At 36.2% G+C, this 16,464-nt stretch overlaps 1 protein-coding gene across 1 annotated transcript in view; it reads left to right on the top strand.

Annotated features, from left to right (window-relative positions):
• The first annotated feature begins 624 nt into the window (after window positions 1-624).
• gpc1a (glypican 1a) overlaps window positions 625-16,464 on the top strand; it is a 35,860-nt gene continuing 20,020 nt past the window's right edge. The window contains exon 1 of the mRNA XM_051094257.1: window positions 625-1,153. Coding sequence (XP_050950214.1) covers window positions 997-1,153 — 157 coding nt within the window. The 5' untranslated portion in view covers window positions 625-996. The remainder of the gene's footprint in view (window positions 1,154-16,464) is intronic.

Genomic DNA, 16,464 nt, shown 5'->3' with positions numbered 1-16,464 from the left:
ATAAAAATATGTATATATATATAAATTATATGAATATAAGTAAACACGTAATTTTTTTTTAAATATATACTGTATGTGTATTTATATACACATAATAAATATAAACAGTACACACACATATATTGTGTAAACAAAAACTTATTTTGAATGCAATTAATTTTGATTAATCATTTGACAGCACTAATTTAAACAGTACACACATCTATTATGTAAATAAAAACTTATTTTGGATGCAATTAATCGCTATGTATAGCTTGACAGCACTAAAATAAAGTAAGTGCAATTTTTAGTTTAGGCCTATATCTCTGATTTTTTTTTTTTTTTTTTTTTTTCTGAATTTCATGATAAAATGTCAGATTTATGAGACATAAACTAAAAAACAAAAAAATGCAGGAAAAAATATCTATCTATCTATCTATCTATCTATCTATCTATCTATCTATCTATCTATCTATCGGGCATCAATAAAGACCAGAATTATAGAAGCAAACCTTCTTAGTCTCGTTTACTTTTATTACAGAAAATGTACCGAATCGATTCCTCCGAATCGTTCAAATGAGCCGACTCAGTAGAACGACTCCTTCGCAAATCGGACATCACTATTGTTCAGTGAGAACGGGACAGTAGAGAGACAGACAGCACAGGAGCGCACGGCAGCAGCACTGAGCGCTTTATCCCGCTATTCCTACAAAAGTATTTACTGTTCATACTATAGTAGCTACCTATAGGCATATTATAAGTTATGCATTATTGCGTAAAGACATGAGCACCAGAAACAGATCCCCACCGGACTGATCAATAACACACATCCTCTTTCATCAGGACCACCGCTTTGAAACCTGGACGTGCGTTTACATCCCTAAACAAGTGGATTTTATTCTACTGTATACCCTGCTGTTGTAGCCAGAGTCGGATGCGTTGAGTCGCTGTGTGAAGTGTAAGAGCATCAGCGTCAGTGGACTTCATCCTCCTCCTCAGTCTCGGGATCCGGACACAATGGATCTGACAGCGGTCGCGCTGCTCGTGTCGCTCATCTCCGTGTCTCTGTCTGCGGATAACGCGGGCGGCAAAGCGCGGAGCTGCACGGACGTGCGACAGTTCTACAGCGGCAAAGGCTTCACGCTAAGCGGCGTCCCGCAGTCCGAGATATCAGGTAAGAATTACCGGGGACAGAGGTCATTGTTACCGGTACTACGGTCTCATTTATATTCAACGCTGTCACTGTCTGTGTTTATGTAGTTTATTTCCCTCACGAAATAAGTCTATCTATCTATCTATCTGTCTATCTATCTATCTGTCTATCTAATGTCTGACTTTCTGTCTATCCATAGACAGGTAGATAGACATGGATGGACAAAAAGATAGACAGGCAATATCTATCTATCTATCTATCTATCTATCTATCTATGTCTGTCTGTCTATATATCTATCTTTCTTTCTTTCTTTCTTTCTTTCTATTCATTTGTCTATCCCATCATCTCCTGCCTGTCTCTTTGTATTTTCTTTGTTTTTCCTCAACAATTTTTAGCAGTTTCGCACCTGACACGTTCCTCGATGCTTTGCGAGGTGCGTGTTCTCATTGTCAAGTTAAGGAAGCACCAGAACAGATGGAGGGTCCCAGACAAAAGCTCTACTCGCCGCACCGAAAAGAACAATAGACAAAACTGTAACTGCTAAAACGGGGCTACACCTGGCGTAGCGTCGTTCGTGAGCGACTTCCCCATTAAAAGCGACCTTTCAGTTCATTCATCAGTTTTCTACACACACCCACCTGATGTGTGGATCCCCATGTGGTTTGAAAGAGCATGTGCTGGAGCTGATCTCCAACAGTATGTGGTCCCTGTAGGTCATGTTATTCTGAACACGATGACGGCCGGATTCGTACAGATTTCCCTCAGGGTTGCAATTTAGTAAAAACCCCACTGTAATTGTAAAGGTGCAGTTTGTAATATTAATAAGGAGTGGCGGTGTCATTAGTAAGTTGGTAAATCATCTCATTTGATGAGTAAACCTCATGATTTCCTTTGTCATTTGCAAGTAACAGGCAGCGAGTGAAATCCGTGCAGTCAGCAAGAGACTCTGCAGCCAGTGATTTTTAATATTCCCATTAGAGGCCAAAAAATGTTGGCAGGTTGTGAATCTGTCCAATGCATGCTGGGTAGCATGAAATCTGCCATCAATCTTTATGACACAGCCATCGTTTTGATAATAGGTCGTGCATTATAACCGGTAATATGTCACCAATCAGTCTGCATAAACATGCAATTATATCAGTGCATGATGTTCTCCCAGTTTTTTTTTTTTTTCTCAGAATTCCTCTGGGATCCATATGTCTTAATTGTGCTGTGTGCCCAAGAAGCTAAAAGAGATAAATGATCGCACATGTGCCACGCTCACACATAAACACTTGTAAATAAAGCAGCAATGAAAACACAATTTGTAGAACATCGCCAAGCACATTTTTTTAATAAGATATAGCCGTACAGTATATATTTTACCTTCCGGTTGTGTTCAACACACCTACTGTACACGCAAACATCCCCTCAGCAGTGTATTAAGTGTATTCGAGGCATTATACTTTGGCATCCTCAGCACATTTGAGAGGCTGGGAGAAACAAAGAGTTGCTATTGGCCAAGAGGAAATTGTCAAGGTCATCGCCTGCGGTCTCAATGACAGAAGGGGGGAGATGTGGAAAATGTAGCATGTGCCGGGCTGCCCGCTCGCCGCCGTCTCGTTTGAGACCGTCTTGACATCTTTTATTCATTGTCCAAATTGTCGGAATAAGTTGTTCGTTTAAAAGCGTAAAAGTGGTTGGAGGCCAAATTTGTCTGCGTTTGTCGGCTTCAGGTTTATTTCAGTGAGATGCATTATAAAATATAAATTAAGCAATTGAGTTTCATTTTAGTTATTTTGTTCTTATAGGATAGTTCACCTAAAAATGAAAATTATTCCATGATTTACTCATCCTCAAGCTATCGTAGGTGCATATGACTTTTGTCTTTCATCATTTTTCTGTACAAATCCTTGTTTTCTACATCTAATTTGTGACTGGTGTTTTGTTTCGCTCTCTGCACTGCGCTTCCGCGCTCGTCTACATCCTACATCATCCGCTAGAACGCCACTTTCTTGTGTTACGGTTTATAATGTTTTATAAAAGAGGATATTTTTCTTATGCAAACGCATTGATTCATTTCAGAAAGCTTTTTTTAACGCCCCACAGCTGTGTGGAGTACTTTTTTTTATGAGGGATGGATGCAGCTTTTTGGGCTTTAATATCTCAACACCCATTCACTGCCATTATAAATCTTCGAAGAGCCAGAAGATTTTTTTTATATATAACTCTGATTGTATTTGACTGAAAAAAAGTAAGTCATATACAACAAGGATGGCTTGAGGGTGAATAAATCATGGGGTAATTTTCATTGTTAAATGAACTGTTCCTTTAAATGTAATTTTTTTTACTATGTTTTGACACAATTCACAATCATTAATATAATAAATATTGCGGTATGTGTTATATTCAAACTCAATGTCTTTTAAAAGACTTCATTTTTATTGTGAAACACAAAAGGAGATATTTATAGAAAATGTCCAAGCTGCTCTTTTCCATACAATGGAAGTGAATAGGGACTAGAATTTTTAAAAAGGCAGTTCACTCAAAAATGAAAATTGCCCCATGATTTAGGTGTAACTCTTTCATCATTTTTCTTTACTAATCCTCAGTTTGCACTTCATGACCTCTTTCCTCTGCTTCAACATTCGTCACCGCATTTACCTACAAGGTCAATTAGTAGAAGCTAGAGATTGCTATTTATAAACTTTTAAATATGGATATTTTTCTTACACAAACACATTGATTCGCTTCAGAAGGCCTTTATTAATCCCCTGGAGCCATGTGGAGTACTTTTTATGATGGATGGATGCACTTTATTTTGCTTCAAAATCTCAGCACCCATTTACCGCCATTATAAAGCTTGGAAAAACAGGATTTTTTTTTATATATATAACTCTGATTGTATTCATCTGAAAGAAGAAAGTCATATACATCGAGGATGGCTTGAGAGTGACTAAATCATGGGGTAATTTTCATTTTTAAGTAAACTGTCCCTTTAAAATTAAATCATTCTACTATGTTTTGATACTTGACAATTATTTTTTAAAAAATAATAATAATATAATAAATATTCTGTGCTGTATTCAAACTCAGTGTCTTACAAAAGACTTGACTTCTATTGTAAAACACAAAAGGAGATATTTACAGCAGGATGTCCGAGCTGCTCTTTTCCATGCAATGAAAATGAATGGGGACTAGGATTTTTAAAAACAGTTCACTTAAAAATTACAATTTTTCGCACTAAAAAAAAAATTGTGTCATTGTTTACTCACCCTCAAGTTGTTTCAAACCTGTTGAACACAAAAGAAGATATTTTAAAGAATGTTGGTAACCAAACAATTGATGGTCCTCATTGACGTCCATAGTATTTTCTGCCATACTATGAAAGTCAAGGGGGACCATCAACTGTTTGGTTACCAACATTCTTTAAAATATCTTCATTGGTGCTCGAAAGAAGACTCATACAGGTTCGTAACAACCGGAGGGTGAATAAATAATGACGCAATTTTAATTTTGTGGTGAGATTTCTTTTTAAGCAAGCTTTTCTGTGAAATTAAATTTCCGTCTGTTTTTCATTCACAGCTTTTATAGTCATTACTTTTGATAAGATTTTATGATGTTTTTTGTGCTTTTTGGAGCTTGATAGTCCCAGTCCCCATTCGCTTTAATTGTAAGGAAAAGTGCAGCACAAACATGCTTCAAAACATCTTCTTTTGTCCTCCACAGAAGAAAGAAAGTCATACTGGTTTTGAACGGCATGAAGATGAATAAATGATGACAGGATTTTCATTCTTTGAAATATATCATGTTACAAACATAAAATTGGTTAAAAACAAAATTCAGTTCAGTTTTATTACTAAAACGTTGTTAATTTTAGTGCAGGGCAATGATTAATTGCGATTAATCGCATCCAAAATAAAAGTTTTTGTCTATATAATATATGTGTGTGTACTGTGTATATAGACACACACATACCGTATATATTTTGAAAATATTTACATATATTTATATTCATATAATTTATATTATATATATATATATATATATATATATATATATATATATATATATATATATTTAATATATAAACAACATTTTTCTTAAATTTATACATGCATGTGTGTATTTATATATACATAATAAATATTCACAGTACACATATATAATGTACATAAAAACTTATTTTGGATGCGATTAATCATGATTAATTGTTTTACGGCAATTGTTTATTTGTTTTTTAATACTACTGAGGCTACTTTTTCCAATATTTTGACAACAGACAATAATATTCGCACAATATTAGATGTAATGTTAATTAAACGTTGTTTGAATGTTGCATTTACGTTCTAGGTAGCTATAGCTTGGTCATTTCCTCATATTATTACAATAAGACGTTATTTTAAAGTGACTTTGACGGGTGTGACAGTGTTGAAGGGTTTGAGGTTTCCACCACGTTTTGTTTTAGCATGTTAGCTTGTTTTAGAAAGAGCTGATCATAAAGCATCACCTAAAGGTCAGAGAGGAACCAGAGCTGAATGCTGCTGTCTAGAATTACAGACGCAACTAGTGTGTCTGCCGTTTTTACGAACACAGAGGCAGCTTATTGTTCAACGGGGGGGACTATGTGACACTTCGAGCCCTGCGGTGACTCTAAACAATGACAATCTCACATTTCGCTCAAGTAGGCCATGAAGATGAGAGTGGGTTATATGTGCGATCTCGCGTTTGTTTGCGATTGTAACTTCTTGTTTTCAGAGATGTTGAAAGCGAGATCCAAGTGTTCGCGGATTTGTGATGTTTGGAGCCTTGTAACCTGTAGCCTGGTTTCAGAGCTCTGCTTTGGCTCATGTTTGCTGCTCTTCTATACAGCGAGGCACACACCCATGAGCCCTGTGTGAAATGAAAGAGGCACACACCCATGTTTTCAGCCGCACTGCCACACACACATCCAACCCCCATGCAAGCCATGTGGAGTCGCACGGGCCTGATTTGGTTAAGCTTTTTGCATACGTTAAACCCGTTTGCACATGCAAATTCAATAATACAGTCACTCAGTGGAGAGTGGCAATCAAATTCGCTCATTTGATGTTGTTTAATTAGTTTTACGCATCTAATTTTGTGTTAGCACGACTCTCGCGAATTTTAATCCAGTGGTAATTCCTCACAAATTATGCAATTATTAGGCATGAGCTGCCAGATCAATTATGAAGTATGAACTGATGTAATCATTTTATTTTATCCTTATAAAATATATAAATATTATACATGTAAATGTATAATAACACACACGCATTTCTTGTTTTGTTTTTTTTTTCTAAATAAAAAAGAGCATTTTTAACAAAAGCTGAATAAATTTCAATGAACGTTTCTGTGTAATTGCAGTATGAAAGCAGAATAAAAGAAGAATAAAATATTTTTTCTCTCAACAGTTATAATTCACCATAGAAATTGTGGTTGGCAGCAGGGTTGTTAAAGTAAACTCGAACTAAATCCATTAAAAAAAAATTGTTACTTAAAATAAAATAAAATAAAATATTAAGAAAAAAAGCTTTAACACCTAACATTTATGTGTAATCATTTTATTTTGTCCTTATAAAATATCTAATTATTAAACATATAAATATATAATATACAATTGATATATCATAAATAAATATATCATATATATATATATATATATATATATATATATGTGTGTGTGTGTGTGTGTGTGTGTGATTTATGAATTGATGTATATATTAATTTAATAGTATATATTATAATGCTATGTATTATACATTACAATATTATGAATTTAAAATGTTTAATATTAATGTTATTAATAATTGAATGATATATTAAGATTTTTATATATTAAAAATATATATCGTATATATGTACACTAAAAATGAAAATATGCTTCATATGATCTAAATTAAGTTGTATTCAATTAAAAAATATATTTATTATTTATAATTATTATTAATAGTATTTTATAAATTTAAATGTTTTATTAATTATATTATTTATTGAAAATCGTATTTATAATCATTTATTATAATTGTTATTTAATAATAGTAAATAATAATGATTATATTTATTATTATATTTAATTAAATTATTTTTATATTTTTATAAAATAAGATTCAATATTGTGACAAAATGTTTTGTCATGAAAACCAAAAATGTGCTTCATCTGATAACATTTAAATTAGGTTAAAAGAATTCAAAAATAATATTTAATGTAATATTTTCTGATTACATTAGTAATCTACCTTCAAATAAAACTTATTGTAATATGATTAAAAGATTGAGTTAAGTATAAATTAAATTATATTTACTATTAATAGTATATTATACAGCCAAATATGTAAAAAACAAAAATGTGCTTCATTAGGTGAAAAGAATTAAAAATAATATTTACTGTAATATTTTCTGATTCTGAAATGGCTGCATTTCATATTAATCATAACCGCATATTTCACCATACCATTTTTAGTAGTTATTATTATATTTCATGTTTTTATAAATAAAAATTGAATGTTGTCACAAAACGTTTTGTCATGAAAACTAAAAATGTGCTTTGTTTGTTAACATTTAAATTAGTCAAAAAAGAATTAAAAAAAATATTTACTTTAAGATTTGCTGGTTATATTAGTTTTCATCAACAAAAGCCTTTTTTAAAAGTGAAATCGTGCAGAAATAGCCCCACATTATATTAATCATAACTTCACATTTCACCCTACCAATTTTAGTAGTTTGAGGTTCTGCTAATGCATACAGTACCGAGACATTTGTGCCGAATTCTCATGTTTTCGCTGATGAATTGTCGACTCGTGATTATCCGAGCGTAATTACACCTTCTCCCACTCAGCTTCTCTCCCTCTGGCCTGCTGATTGTTCTTTTGAAGCGTGGGGGTGTTTCTCCTGCGCGGCTCAGCGGGGATCTGCAGTGCGCCGTGATGCTTGTTAGAGCTGAGATCATGCAGATCTGATCAGGGCTGAAACATGCCACCACGCTCTCAATCTTCCACCCTCATGCCCTGCCACCGATCACGAATAAAAGCACAGCTGTACTCGAGGTACACAAAACAGCACCTGGAACAAACAACCAGTCTGCTTTTGTTCAGGTGCATTGGAATGGTTGGGCTGTCACAGCGAAGTCTTTGAAAAGCATTGATTGTGTTCTAAAAGGTGTTGAGGGTATACGTAGACAAATATTTTTCAACTCAATCTGACATAATGACATCATTATTTACATGTCGCAGCTGATTGGTTCCTTTCGCATCAGCAGCTAATGAGGTTGTGCTTGCTGTAGCAGTTGCAGTGCATTTCAGAAACCTTCCACCTTCCCAGCTCCACTTGGGTAGATCTGCTAAGGTGTCATTTCACATAATGTTATACAAGGGCCATTCTACAGAATTGTATGCAGTTCTGTATGTATGCAAATTGTATAATATCAAAGGTACACATTTCTAGTAATTGTGCAGTTAATTCTTATATTGCATTTTCAGAAAGTTTTGAAATATTTGTCCTCTCCTCAAATTTGTCACTACCGAAATGCAGTAATGTATAATTTAATATGAAGAGTTATATTGACCTATTAAGATTGTGCTTACATCTTCCTTGTAAATATATTTTTTTCTATTTTATTAAACGTTTTCAGAGGTAAATCAATAATAAGTACAGTTTTAACAATATTTCAAGTGTGATTTATGAGATATGTTGTGTTTTGAATCCAGTTGTTCATTGTAAAGAAACAGACAAAAAAATGTACAAAAAGTTTATCATACTGATTTCAAACTTAAGGTTTTGTTAGTTTGAATATACATTGAAATGAACACGATCATAACATCTTAGTTGATAATTCAGTATACTTTATTTTTGACATAAAAGCAAAGATTTTTGACAAAAGCAAATATGTCACTACCAAAACTCTACCAAATGTTTCGGTCATGACTGTTATGGTAGTGACATTTTTATGGGATAACACCCAAAAAAGCAAATATGTCACTATCAAAACTCCACCAAATGTTTCGGTCATGACTGTTACGGTAGTGACAGTTTTATGGGGATAACACCCAAAAAAGCAAAGATGTCACTACTGAAACTCTGCCAAATGTTTTGTCCGTGACTGTTATGGTACTGACTATGGGGTAACACCCAAAAAACAATGATGTCACTACCGAAACGTCCCCAAATGGGATAACACCCCAAAAAGCAAAGATGTCACTATCAAAACTCCACCAAATGTTTCCGTTATGACTGTTACGGTAGTGACTAGCAAAGATGTCACTATCAAAACTCCACCAAATGTTTCCGTTATGACTGTTACGGTAGTGACTATGGGGTAACACCCAAAAAACAATGATGTCACTACCGAAACGTCCCCAAGTGGGATAACACCCCAAAAAGCAAAAATGTCACTACCAAAACTCCACCAAATGTTTTGGTTATGACTGTTACGGTAGTGACAGTTTTATGGGGATAACACCCAAAAATGCAAAGATGTCACTACTGAAACTCTGACAAATGTTTTGTCCATGACTGTTATGGTACTGACTATGGGGTAACACCCAAAAAACAATGATGTCACTACCGAAACGTCCCCAAATGGGATAACACCCCAAAAAGCAAAGATGTCACTATCAAAACTCCATCAAATGTTTCGGTCATGACTGTTACGGTAGTGACAGTTTTATGGGGATAACACCCATAAAAGCAAAAATGTCACTACTGAAACTCTGCCAAATGTTTTGTCCGTGACTGTTATAGTACTGACTATGGGGTAACACCCAAAAAACAATGATGTCACTACCGAAACGTCCCGAAGTGGGATAACACCCCAAAAAGCAAAAATGTCACTACCAGAACTCCACCAAATGTTTTGGTTATGACTGTTACGGTAGTGACAATTTTATGGGATAACACCCAAAGAAGGCAACCTTGACCGAATGTTTCGGTTGTGACTGTTACGGTAGTGACAGTTTTATGGGGATAACACAAAAAAAAAGAAAAGATGTCACTACTGAAACTCTGCCAAATGTTTTGGCCGTGATTGTTACTCTACTGACTATGGGGTAACACCCAAAAAACAATGATGTCACTACCGAAACGTCCCCAAATGGGATAACATCCCAAAAAGCAAAGATGTCACTACCGAAACTTCAATTGTTTTGCCTTTGTCAGCATGGTTAGCACTATGCACTACTGCTTAAGCTTTTAAGAGTTGATTATCCTTTAAGATATATGTAACAATCATATACTGTATAGCATGTAGCAGTTAGCACTGCATTAAAATGAAAAACACAGCCAAGTTGATGCTGTATGTCAACAACCCTCTTTCCTTACTTGACTAATTCTGACTTTCCACAGCTACAACAGAAAACCCTGACTCGTTTGCTATTTGAAAACAAATCTAGCTAGAGTTCATTGTTTAGGCTATGCTGTTAGCACCTCCAGCTAATTAAATACATGAAATGGCTCCATTTGTGATTAGTCTTCCGCAGCCGTCGACAAGTGTTCGTCACCTCGTGCTGAACACTCGCTAGCAGCAGTCTTGTGAATAATTCACAGTAGCGCCGGGCGTTCCTCCAGCCACTTTGCTCTGTCAATATTAATTGCACAATTTTTGCGTTGGCCAATTTGCTGTCAGGTTATCTTGCTGCCAACACGCTGGTGAAAGGAAGAGAAGTGAGTGATGAAGACGGAGATGTGATTATTATCGCCGTCAGCTTCTTTGTTCGAGAAACATTATACTGCTCTGGTGGTGGAGTCACAGAGTGCTGTGAAATGTGTGTCTCAGCGTTTGAACAAGATTTTCATGAGTGAGACTGAGAAAACAATACATGTGCATGTCTGCTCTCTGTGACTTCACTAATAATTGCATAGGTTCTTTTGTATTTATATGCACAGGAGAACATCTCACGAAAAATTCATAACACTTGCATAATCTTTTTAATCATTTTAAAGGAACAGTTCGCCAAAAATGAACAATTTACTCACCCTCAGGCCATCCAAGATATGAATCAGTTTGTTTTTTCATCAGAACAGATTTGGAGAAATTTAGCATTACATCATTTGCTCACTAATGGATCAGAGTGGGTGCCGTCAGAATGAGAGTCCGAACAGCTGATAAAAACATCAAAGTACTCCCCACGACTTCATTCCATTATTAACGTCTTGTGAAAAAAAAAAAAAAAAATGGTGTTTGTAATAAACAAATCCATCAAGGCATTTTCAACTTCAAACCATCGCTTCTGGCTTTATCCGTAATATTGCTTTTTCCAGTGAAAAAGTCATCTCATCTCAATCAAGAGAGAAATATGCACAAACCAAGCACTGTTTTCAAGCAAAAACAGTCCAAAACTGTTCTAAACAAATATGTTGGTGGATTTTGATGTGAGAGGACAACAGAAGATTGAAGAAAGTGTTATTATGGATTATGGAGTCATATTTGGGCCAGAAGCAACAGTTAAATGTTAAAATGTCTTAATGATGGATTCAGCTAAGCAAATATTTGTACCATGTTATTGCTCAAGATTACTTGTGAATAAAAGCATTATGTAACGGTCTCCTGCATTTTTTGATAAAACTGCACCTGTCAAACAGGACGTTTAAATAAGCTCTATGTTGATTGGCTTGCGCAACAACACATCATGCAAATTTTCTGTGCAAGCCTGCTCTTGCTCAGAAGGCGTGATTGAGGCTTAAATGAAAAGTCCACTTCCAAAACAACAATTTACAAATAATTTACTCACCCCCTTGTCATCCAAGATGTTCATGTCTTTCTGTCTTCAGGTGTAAAGAAATTATGTTTTTTGAGGAAAGCATTTCAGGATTTTTCTCCATATAATGGACTTAAATTGTGCCCCTGAATTTGAACTTCCAAAATGTAGTTTAAAAGCAGCTTCAGAGGACTCTAAATGATCCCAGCCAAGGAAGAACGGTCTTATGTAATGAAACGATCCGAAACGATCCGATCTTTTACGAAAAATAAAAATTTGTATACTTTTTAAGCACGAAAGCTTGCGTAGCACAGGCTCTCGGATGCGCGTCCACGGGTCGTTCTTGAACGATTCGTTCATTTTGTCTCGCGAAAAACGAGTTGTCTCAGGGAGTGATTTGTTCAGTCACGCATGCGCAACATCCTGTTAGGTTCTGTACAGGAATTAGTTCACCTGTTTCGGTTTTTCGAGTCGTTCGTTCATCTTATGGGGCTGTCACGTGACGCTGATTTTGCTAAAATTAACGAAATGACTCGAAAAAAGATGAAAAACGAGACTCTGAGGTCCAAGTCGGTAAAATGATCCGAACTTGAGGGTTGAAAACAGTGGAGTAGTGTAAACGACAGGCATAACTGTAGCAAAATGTATGCGTTTTAAAACGAAAATACACTAGTGTATACACAACCTTTTTTACAGACTTTTGTCTAGCATGATGTATGTCCACACAATGAGACCACTGTCTTTTATCCAGTGTCCTGACAACAGGTTAGGGTTGAGGGAAGGTCAGACATCATCCTCCGTTGACTGTATTAGTCAGGTAATCTCTTTCGGGTCTTGACATTGAGTGAATTATCAGTTCTTTACCATTTACTCATTAAGTGTCTCCTTGTAATTGGATCTAAGGGAGAAGAATGCCTGTCAAAGTCAATTAAAGGTGACATTCGGGACAGGCTACCCTGATAGCACACGTACATCATGGAGACGTCTATTTCTTACAGATGTCTGTCAGATGTTTGTACACAGCAGATCAAGTGATCTTTAACAGACATCTTGCAGACGTATGTGTGCTATCCTGGGTATGAATGCCAAGTGTTGTGCTGAGGTTTAGCCTGATTTACCACAAACAAGCAGCTACTACTCAAGGCATCACATTAGCTACATGAAATGTTAGCAAAATGTGTTTATGCTACACTATTAATGTGTTTTCAGTGTATTGCAACCCCAAAATGAAGGTCTGTTTTGGTACAAAACAATGCTAACAAAGCTAAAAGCAGTTGTTAGCATAGAAAAATAATTAGGTTAATTAAAAGAGAGAAGAAAACGTGTTTCATGTTTTGTTGACGTCAAAGAAACAGTGTCCAACTCTATAACATTCTGTCGCAAATTCATTGGTCACTTCCCAGATAGCACACGTACGTCTGCAAGATGTCTGTTAAAGATCACTTGATCTGGAAAGCATCTGCTGTGTACAAACATCTGGCAGACATCTGTAAGATGTCAGTTTTACATGCATTTTAAATCATAAACATCTTAAAGACATCTAATAGACGTCTATTTGACATCTGATAGGAAACGTCCAATAGACGTATTGCAGATGAGCAAACTACGTAAAAACTACGTCTTCCAGATGTAAATGCAGACGTCACATAGACGTCTCCGTGATGTATGTGTGCTATCAGACTTTGCTATCAAACATATATGCTCTGTTAAACTCACACTACTGACTTCATGCGTGACAGCTCGGGGATTAGGATTTCTTTAAGTCTCAAATACTCTGTTCGTAATCCGGGGACCCGTAATCCAGATTGTAGCAGCGGGCTAGCATGGCAATTTGAGCACATCTCAATGACCCTGTTAGAAAGCAAGGAATTTAAATTAAAGAAAAGCACTCAAAGGACCCCTTTACCTAGCATTAGCGTTCATTTTCAGTGATCGGATCACGATTGGATAGCACTTGAGCTTTGACTTTGACTGGTCAGGTTGAAAATTTTCCTTGATTACATTTACATTTTTTCTCACTGTTTTTATTTGGTGTGCTTTTGTGGACTCTTCACTATTAAATATTTTCATCTTGGCCTTGCAATTACAATAAGATATACTTTGGAAAATAAATATAATACTAATTTATATAATCATATACATGTTATATAAAATTAAAATGACGGCCCAAATACACTCTAATCCATTCTGTCTGTTCTTGGTGTGTTTTGTTCATTTGTCTTGACCCCGTCAGCCAATGCGACAGACCATTAGGCTGATGAGATTTATTTATTGTGACATTTTTTATTGTTTGAGTGGAAGCAATTATGAAGAACTTATTATTTTGCATAATGACTTGTCGTTTCAGTCACGGCACGTTTTCCTCGCTCACTGGAAGAACCTCACGTGCCGAATGACAGCTACTGCGGTCGATAAAACCCAGTGAGGGATTATAAAATTAATGCATCACATTGAGAATGACGGGACATTATCATTTGCTGTTTTTATAGTCTACTAAGTAAGCACATTCTCACTTTCTCTCTCTCTCTTTCTCTCTCTCCCTCTCTCTCTCCAAGCTGAGCGACTTGCACAAAGCCCTGTGATTTATTCGTTTTTCCTCCAAGGTTTCTCTTCCTGTTATTATCTGCTGGCTTAACCTCCAGTAACATGTGTGCATACAAGTGGTGATTACTTTAAAGATACACAGGAAGCACAGTACCAATAATCAATATGCTTATATTTCAGTGAATGTTAGCATGTTAAAGACACCCTGTAGATCCACTTTTAGCAGCAATAACTTGAAGCATTCATTTTCTGTGTGACTTTATCAGTCTCTCACATCGTTCTGGAGGAATTTGGACCACTCTTCTTTTCAACGTTGCTCTATGCACAGCTCTCACCACAGCATTTGAGTCAGGATGCGCTCTGGACTTTGACTGGGCTATTGCAACACCTTGATTCTTTTCCTTTCAGCCATTCTGTTGTAGATTTGCTGGTGAGCTTGGGATCATTGTCCTGTTGCATGACCCAGTTTTGGCCCAACTTTAGATGTCGGACAGATGCCCTTGCATTTGACTCTACAATACTTTGATATACAGAGGAGTTCATGGCCAACTCAATGACTGTGAGGTGCTCAGGTCCCATGGGTACAAAACAAGCCCAAAATTCTCAGCTGTCCTCCAGCATGCTTGTCTTTTGGTATGAGGTGTTTGTGCTGATATGCTCTTTACGCTTTCACCAAACTTGGCGCTGTGCATGATGGCCAAACATCCCCACTTCGGTCTTGTCTGTTCAAAGACATTATTCTAGAAGACTTGTGTTTTGTTCAGATGCAACTTTGCAGACCTAAACTGTGCTGCAATGTTTTTTTTAGATAGAAGAGGCTTTCTTCTGCCAAGCCTTCCAAACGTGCCATTTTTGTCCCATATGTTTCTAATGGTATTGTCATGAACTTTATCACTGAACATGTTAACTGAGGCCTGTAGAGTCTGAGGTTCTTTACAGTGTAGCTTTACACGGTCTGATCTTGGGGAGAATTTTCTGGGACGTCCACTTCTGGAAGGAGAGGTGTCTGTTTTAAATGTCTTCCACTTGTGAATAAACTTTAAATTGGAATTTGGAAATGGCCCTATTACTCTTCTCAGATTGATGGCAGCAACAATTGCTTCTCTTACCTCCTTGGCATTGTGTTAACGCACACCTGAAGGCTCCAGACCAGCAAACTGCCAAAGCTCATGCTTTTATAGAGGCGCTCAGACTTGCTGATGATCAGTTAATCAAAGGTGTTTGATTAGCAGTGCTTGACTGTTATTTACCCTCTTAATTCCAGTGTTAACAGTAAGGGTGTCCTAACTTTGTCACACATGGCTTTTCCATTTTAGCTTTGTTTTTGTTCAGTAAATAATGACACGGTGCAATTTGTCATGTGTTGTTGTTCATCCGAGGTTTTATTTTCGAAATTTTAATTAAACTTTAAACTTGAGTATCAAAATAATTCCAATTTCCTAGTAGCAAATCTGATTTGAGAGGCCGTTCATGTCCAGTTTCCGATTAGGAAACTCGTATTTACGATAATTCCAATAGCACGTGAAGGCAGTATAGTACCTATGTATAAACAATGAGATTAGGCTGGTATTTACTGTCAGCCATGACAATTTTTTTCCACATGTGAAGTTCATGGTCATACAACGTCAACATGGTGGTATAAACAAAATCAATTTTAGGCTACCAATAGGACTGAAGCCTAAATAATGTAAATTTTTTATATGTAAACAATTTATATATTATAGAAAGATTGATATTTGACATCTGTGCTTCCCCACTCTTCAAAACAACAGCCGCCACTGTACCGTACCAGAGCTGAATATTTCAGGACCAAAATCCAGGCTATAAATACTTCTTAGGAAGCACTAAAGTAGCCAGACAGGAGTTCTTGTGGTCTTTCTCTTAAGTTTCACCCTCTCTCTTCGTCTTCACCCCTTAGCCCGTTTTCCTCATCTGCACTCTCACACGTGTTCTCGCCTCATACTCGATTAGAGATCAGAACGTCTGTTTTAACAAGGTTTGGCAAACATTGTAATGCATGCGATTACGTGTGCTGTTTGCACACACACGCACGTGCTCACTCGCACACGTGTGTGTCTAGGCAGCAAAGGCAGAGTCTG

Source organism: Labeo rohita, chromosome 22 (genome assembly GCF_022985175.1).
Source record: "Labeo rohita strain BAU-BD-2019 chromosome 22, IGBB_LRoh.1.0, whole genome shotgun sequence".
NCBI classification, from domain to species: domain Eukaryota; kingdom Metazoa; phylum Chordata; class Actinopteri; order Cypriniformes; family Cyprinidae; genus Labeo; species Labeo rohita.
This window is presented reverse-complemented; position numbering and strand designations above follow the sequence as displayed.